This window comes from Pteropus alecto, unplaced genomic scaffold, assembly GCF_000325575.1.
Source record: "Pteropus alecto unplaced genomic scaffold, ASM32557v1 scaffold388, whole genome shotgun sequence".
In the NCBI taxonomy this organism is placed as follows: domain Eukaryota; kingdom Metazoa; phylum Chordata; class Mammalia; order Chiroptera; family Pteropodidae; genus Pteropus; species Pteropus alecto.
In genome coordinates this window covers 1426862-1434526 of record NW_006441398.1, presented here as the reverse complement: position 1 = coordinate 1434526, position 7665 = coordinate 1426862, and the positions used below count along the sequence as shown (strand labels likewise).

Here is a 7665-nt window from a genome sequence, read left to right as displayed (position 1 = left end):
AATTAATTTGGAGGCCATGTTTTAAAACTGCCACACTCAATTTGTTTATCTCTGTTTTAACAGTGGATTTCTATTTACATTTAGTGTAATGGCTGATACAATTTTTCCCTCCATCTTACTGCATTTTGTCTTAATTTTATATTATTATTATTTTCTCATTTACCTTTTTCTTACTTGCTTTTGCTTAATCAAGTTACCGTTAACTTTATTTTTTCCTTTATTTATTAAAAGTTCTATAGTTTTCCATCCTATTAATGATTATCTTCTCTTTCTTAATTTCATAATCAAACACATGTTTCTCTGCTATTATTTGAAAAACTCACAATGATTTCCCCCACCAGGATGCATTGTTTTCCCTATCAAGATGTTTCATTTCACCCTTACTTTCCCTCTCCCAGTAAAGAGATGAGGTCTTTAAAATATTCTTCTCATTTCCTTCTCTCTCCACCCACTGCCCCCATGAATATTACTTTTATCTCAAGGTTCATTGCTCACCCTTGCTTCCTCTTCCTTTAATCTTCTCCTAAATTGAGGTTTCTGTACTTGTTAATTTCATACTTGTTGACTTGTTTGCTTGGAGTACTTTCTTGCGTGTTTTCTTCCAATTGAGTACATGGGTACTATCTTTCAATTATTGCATAATCTCACATTTCTTTCACTCTAACAAGTAAATTATATCTTGCCTTGGTGGAGAAGTTTTTAGTTTGGTCCTCTTATCCCAGTAATCTCTCAATGCATATCCCAGTAATTACAGAAACTGGCTTCAAGCTTACAGGGTAGCAGACAGGAATTCCAATATCAATCTGAGTCTCTTTCCTTTGTAGTGATTTGTAACTTGTTTTACACTTTGTATGGTTTCTTCCCAGAAACTCCAGAGACCATTCTTACATTTTATTGACTAGGGATGTGTCACATGACCAATCAAGCTGAAAGGGAATCTGTGAAAGATTGTACCTGAGAAACAGGAACACGATTGCCATGTCTGGTGTCAATGTAAGACACATCCAAACCTGTAGAGAGTTTTAATGAGTTTATTTGAGCCAAACTGATGACAATTGCCGAGAAGCAAATTCTCAATGGATTAAGAAAATGGTCCCAAGAATGGCAGTTTTGCAGCTTATTTTATACATTAGAAGCAAAGGAGGAGGAGTAAAGAGAGTGTAAAGGGAGAAAGCAAAGCAGGGAAATCTCTGGGATTGGATAAAAAGTAAAACGGAGAGACACATACTCCTTTTACATTGGTAGGTACAGGATAATTAATAAGTAACATCTACAGCACAGAGAGATGGTGTTCAGGGAACATGATAACAATGAGAGACTCTGCAGTCTCTGCCCTGGTGCCCCGGAGAGGTCTGGAAAAAAAGAGATTACTCTGACATTCCAAGGGTATGTTACCTTAGATTAAAAAAAAAAAAAAAAAAGGCTCGATTAAGGTAAAGATTGACCTTTGTCAAAGAGACTACAGGCCCAGGATATGACTACCTGCCATGACCCACTTTTAGTTAGGAATTTTTATATTCAGACCATCCAATGTGGTTAATTTCGGTCTCTGAGTTTGTAAGGCCTGCCATGCAGGCTCCCCTGCGTTTGTCAGGTTTAGTATATGGCCCCCTTTTCATCCGCACTGGTCTAAAAAGTGGTGTTTTGTGCTGGTCTCAGTCTGTTGATAGCAATGCTATAGGCTAGAAATGCCTCGGGGCACTCACCTGGGCTCCTTTCTGAGTCAACATTAGAAATGGACCAACTCTTCTGGTTTATATTACGATTGCAAGAAGCCCTTCAGCAATAACCATTAGGAAATTTTGAAAAGATACAGGTTTATTATTTACAAGACCTGGAAATTACACAGCTCACCTGGGACCACACAGCAGTGTAGTGGGTAGAGGGAGAGAGTGCGCATGGGTTTCAAGGGCTCACTCGTTACTGGTGAATTTAAAACATAAGAGTGGGAATTTAAAGCACAGGAAGAGAAAAAAACAATTAGCCCAAATTATCAATTATCAAAATCAACCAAGATCTCTAAAACAAAGGAATCTCAGTTGGGGGGAGGTGGCCTGGCATTTCATCTAGTCCTGTGGCTGGCAATATGTTTTTTGAGATAGCTGGCTTTGAGGTGGATGCCCCGGCAGTCAAAGTTTAAGTCAGTTACTTGTATTACAAAAGGGAAAAAACAGGTCAGGGTTTATACCATAAATAGGAACAAGATTGCAATGTCTGGGCTCCCGAGTAAAGAATGACTATATCGCACTCTGAAAACCCTAGATTTCATGTTTTCTGTACCAGACAGAGAACTCACACATTTTCGCCACCCACTTGACACCATTTTAAAGGGGCTACAGGTGACCCTCAGGACTGAAGGGTCCTGACTTTAAGAAAGACATCCTAACTCAATTAGTTTAACAGATGTGTTAGTCAGCTAGAGCTGCAATAAAAAAATATAACAGGCTGAGTGGCTTAAACAACAGACATCTATTTTCTCACAGTTCTGGAGGCTGGGAAGTCCATGATCAAGGTTCTGGCAGATTTAATTTCTAGCGAGGCCTCTCTTCCTGGCTTGTAGATGTCTGCCTTCTGCTGTATCTTCGCATGGAATTTCCTTGCCACATGCACACAGTAGCAGGGGAAGGGAAGAGCTCTCATGTATCTTCTTATAAGGAGACTAATCCAATCAGATCAGGACCCCCATTCTTCTGACTACATTTAATCTCAGTTACCCCCTTAGAGGCCCCATCTGCAAATACAGCAACTCTGGGGTTAGAGCTACAACATATGAGTTGAGGGGGCAGATACAAACATTTAGTCCATAACAGACATGGTCAATGCCCCACTTAGATGCCTCCAGCATTTGCCATTCCTTTGCATGCCAAGTCTGAGACTTTTTCTGGCTACTGGACACCACTCAGCCCGTGCTCAGGACAGGTGGAAGTATTGTGGAGTTACCACTCCCTGGGAACATTCCTCCACAAATAAATTATGAAGTTTGGTGGATAAATACCCCAGCTCCCTCACCGCTTGCATGCAGTCACTCTGAAGTGTTTGCTCTACACTGCCTCCCAGAGGTTCCCAGAGGAATTGAGCCCCAGTTGCTCAAAGTGGAAACTTGCTTGATAATATCCCCCTTATTTCCTGCCATCCCTGTCTCATTTCAGCACTTCCCTTCCAGTGTTTTCTGAGATCCCTTGCACTTGAATCCTTGTCTCAATGTCTCCTTCTTGGAGAACCCAACCAAAGTCACAGAGAAAGGAAAGAACAAAGACAGCCATTCCCTTAACCGATTGTCTTTGAAAGCCAGGACAGACCCCAGTGGAAAGGGTATAGCCTGTGGCACATATTAGATGCTCAATAAGTCTTGGTCTAATGAATAACCAAATTTCTCCTTTATGTTTCAGATATTGATGAATGTAAACCACCCTATAGTATATATTGTGGATCAAATGCTGAATGTCAGAACGTTGAAGGAGGTTTCTACTGTCGCTGTGACCTTGGCTATAAACTCCTCTCTGGGGATACACAGTTCCAGAATTCCCACGAGAACACTTGTCGGAGTAAGAAAATTCTTGTCTTCTTATCTTCCTTCCTCATTTTTTCATTGAGTCTAACACAGAAAAGATATTTTTTGTGGTGGGGACAGAATGTGGTTCTATTTTCTTCCAGGAAATAGATAGTGGAAAGAGAAGAAAAAAAAAGAAGTTCAGAAAAATAACAGAGTTAAGAAGGCAAGCGCAATTTGGATATGAAGGTGACCAGGTGGTCAACGAGACAGGATTCTTTGAATTGCAAAGAAAAGAAACTCACTTGGGTAACTTAAGCAGAAAAGATGAGTTTATTTTAAGGATGCATGAGTATGTCTTGGAACTCAAGGACAAGAATATAGCTGAGCTTATGCTCTGAACTGAAACTGGGGACTCAACACTATCGGGCTGCCCCAGTCTCTGATACTCTTTGGTTCTTCTGTCATCTCCTGTATTCTCTTTTGTTGCAAATGGACTTTCTCTGCTTCCTAGTCCATAGTACAGGAAATATGGCCAGCAGCTCCAAATCTTACCATTGTTACTGATCCAACCACCAAGGAGAGATCAACTGACTCTCTCTTGAACCTAATTGCAAAGTCTTTGGAAATGTACAAATAGGTCCTGTTGGGGTCATATGCCCACCCTCGGATCTGAGTCCAGGGGGAGGTACCATGTTCTATAAGCATGACCACTCTCATACAAACTATATAGATGGGGAAAGTCTATACCCAAGAAATATGAGCCTTGGCAGACTCTCTGTGAGGTATTGGCTATAGTTGGAATGATAATAGAGAGTCTGTCTGTCTGTCTGTCTTTATTTATTTGTTTGTTTGTTTCTTTGTTTGTTTTTGAGAGAGTCTTTAAAGCTAAATTCTAGAAAGCTAATAGCTAAATATTAATTTCATTTATGCTATGTACCAGGTACTACACTAAATGCTTTACAAGCATTATTCATTTACAATAATCATATGAGGTAAGCATTGTTATTACAGGTAAAGAAACTGAGGCATCCAAAAGTTAATTAACTTGCCCAAAGTCAGCTAGCTAATAAGCAGACTTTTAATGTGAGTCAGCATGCATTGATAGTCTGCACTCTTAACCAATTGCTGCACTGCAACATGGGCCTCAGGGAAGCCATAAAATGGACAAAGCACTTCTTTTCTGGTGCAAAAAATAAAAAAACAATAATAATAAGTTATCCCTCTTTATCAGTTAAAATCCAGCCTGGAAAACAGAAACTACATTAGATCTTAAAAACATAAGGAAGTTTATAGAGAGAATTGGCGCTGGTGAAGGAAGAGCTGAGAGGTCAAAAGAGGAATAGGGAGGCAACACAAGATTAGCAATAGCAGAGGTCTGAAGCCATCCTATACCTAGAGGGCCAGGGGAGAAAGTGGTATTACTAGGACCCAAGAATTGGGTCCATTTAAAGAGAGGTGGAAACTTAGAAGAAGTATAACCAATGCTGGAGATACCACAAGAAGCATAGAGAAGGAGGAAAAAATACCCTGGCTCCTCCCTTTCTCTCCTCTCCAATATTCTACCAGCATTTACCATTGGCCGAACCTACTAAGAAGCCATAGGGCAAGAGATATTGGCAATTGGAGCTCTTTATGAAACAGAATAGAGCATAGAAAAAGTAGGCTTCAAGGACAAATTGGTAGTTGACCGATGACCACTGTTTCCCAAAAATCTGAAGTATTTTGTTTACAAATATAAATTAAAGTGGGAGCCTGGTGAGACTTACTGTAGAGATAGTCTATGTCAACCTGTGTTGTTTAAATGTGGCCGGGGGTTCTTATGATATGAGGTAGTGAAGGTATCACTTCCTTCTTTCCAAGCTTTCTTCAAAAAAAATGACACTTACCTGTGAATCTCAATTTGCCCTTCTATGTTCTTAAAGTTGTTCTATTCCATTTTTAGCCTCCCTTATGTAGATTCTCAATTTTTCTTTTCATTGTTGAGATTTTCGGTCACTAGGTCTATAGCTGAGGCAAGGATTATAGTTGATGGCTCCAGTTGGAGGGTGGAGAAAAGATCATTGATAATGTTAGGAGAGAAGCTGGCTGAAACAAGTTTCAAAGTGTTCTCATCCTTCTCACCACCACTAACCTGATGTCTATTACGATGCTTTTGGCTTTAAGTAATGTACCTGACTGAAAGTGATTATCGATAGGGATCATCAATAAATCCCAATATAATAAAAAGCCCAGAGATAGATAGTTTCTCATTTGGTTAATGTAGCATTTCAATAATAGAGCTCTGGTTTGGCCGTTATTGGCTTTCCCTCTGGTTTCCCCGCTGTTGGTCCCAAAATGGCTGCTGCAACTCCAGACATCACATTCTCATACATCCATGCCTCTGTATGAAAACAAAGAGAAGAAAATTGGTATTCCTGAGCCTCTCCCTCTTTTTACCATGGGGAAAAAAAAAAAAAAAAGCTGTCTTCAGAAGCCTCAACAGACTTCCTCTTATGTCTCTTTGGCTAGATAGGGGTCAAATTCCTACCCCGAAAGTAGTTCCTGGAATAACAGAATAAGATCTCAGAGCTCAACCCTGGGATTGAAGGCAGTGCCAGCTTCACATACTTGAACAAAATGAGTGTACTGATAGCAGGAAGAAAAGAGGCATAGCTGCTGGGTGGGCATTCTCCAGAGTGTGACATGACCCCTAACTTTCGGATCCCTCTAATAGTGCATAATATTAGGTCCTGGAATTGATGATGGGGAACTTCTCTTGTAAAGTCTCATAGATAATCCCGAGAGGAGAAAAGAGTACATGTGTCTGGAATGGAGACTTTCTCCTTAGATTGATAGAACAATGGAATTAAAGCTCCAGAAAGATTGTTCCTTTGTGCTCCTCTTCACCCAGCATTAAGGCCATGAGGTTGGAGACCCCACAGCAGAGAGCTTAGAAGAAAGTTAACAAAGATCGTTGCATCACACCACCCACCCCACCCCCAGATTTTCTGAGAAGCTCAAAGTCATGAGCAGCACAAACCTGCAGTTTGAGATCAGGAAACCTCGCATGACAATTATCAGGGCAACCTTGCACCAATAACATTCACACTAGGTCAGTTATGCAGTTCCTGTTAACTGGGGAGTCCAAGACTTCCTGGTTCTTCCACAAAGCCAGGGGTCTCGGAACAAAGGGGGACAATTATGCCAAAGAGGAAACAGGACTACTCAGGGGGTCTAAGGCCTCCCTAAAACGATTAAAACAGGATCTCTCAGACCAAACTAGAAGATGACAGTGGAAAGAGGCTCTCTCGGTACAAAGACCCCATGAGAAGTAGGATACCTCTTCCAGGATGAGCTGGATTACAGAGCCTCTTCCAGGAATAGCTGATTACAGAGCCCCAGCTATTCTGCAGCAGGGTTCTTAGGTAGCTCAGGGGACACAAGCGGATGTCTGTGAATGACTGAAATTGCTCGCGCCCCATCCTGATTCCTGTGTGTGTGTTTCTGCACTTGTGGAGTGGTATAAGCTTTGCACTTAGACAAATATGGATTCGAACCTGGACTCTACCATTTACCCCCGCATGACTTTAGACAATTCCTTAACCACCCTGTGCCTCTGTTTACTCATCTGCTTGAAAGATATAGCAACAGAACCTGACTCATGGGATTGTTGCAAGGATTAAATGAGATCATGCATGTGAGATGGCATTCAACAAGTGCTAATGATTTTTGTGCATGATGCATTCTGTCAGATGCATCCACATCTTCAAGAGACAACAGAACAGAATGGTTAAGAACATTTGCAGGGACTGTGGAGCTAAATCCCAGAAGAATGCCCTTGGGCACAAAATAACTTTTCTTAACCCAATCTGTAAAATGGGGCTAACAATCGTCATCCTCTCAGAGGATATACCTCACAAAGTTGCTGCAAGGATTAAATGAGATGCTGCCATATAAAGCACTTAGGACAATGCCTAGAAGTGTTTGCTACTATTGCTAGCATTTCATCTGATTCTAAAATAAAAAAGATTAAACCCCTGCTCCAGCTATAAATGTGTGGGAAAGTTGAGGTAGCTCCTTTATATCAAGGGTATGTTTCTTGCCAATTGGAGGTGCACCTGCAAGATTCAAGCCCAGATTCCTGTATTTCCCCAGGCCCCAAGCTGGAGCCCACAGTAGGGTCTTGGAGATGC

At 41.0% G+C, this 7665-nt stretch overlaps 1 protein-coding gene across 1 annotated transcript in view; it reads left to right on the top strand.

The window, feature by feature from the left end:
- ADGRE3 (adhesion G protein-coupled receptor E3) overlaps positions 1-7665 on the top strand; it is a 47285-nt gene that overhangs the window by 12639 nt on the left and 26981 nt on the right. The window contains exon 4 of the mRNA XM_006918790.1: positions 3390-3545. Within this exon, the coding sequence (XP_006918852.1) occupies positions 3390-3545 (156 nt within the window). The remainder of the gene's footprint in view (positions 1-3389; positions 3546-7665) is intronic.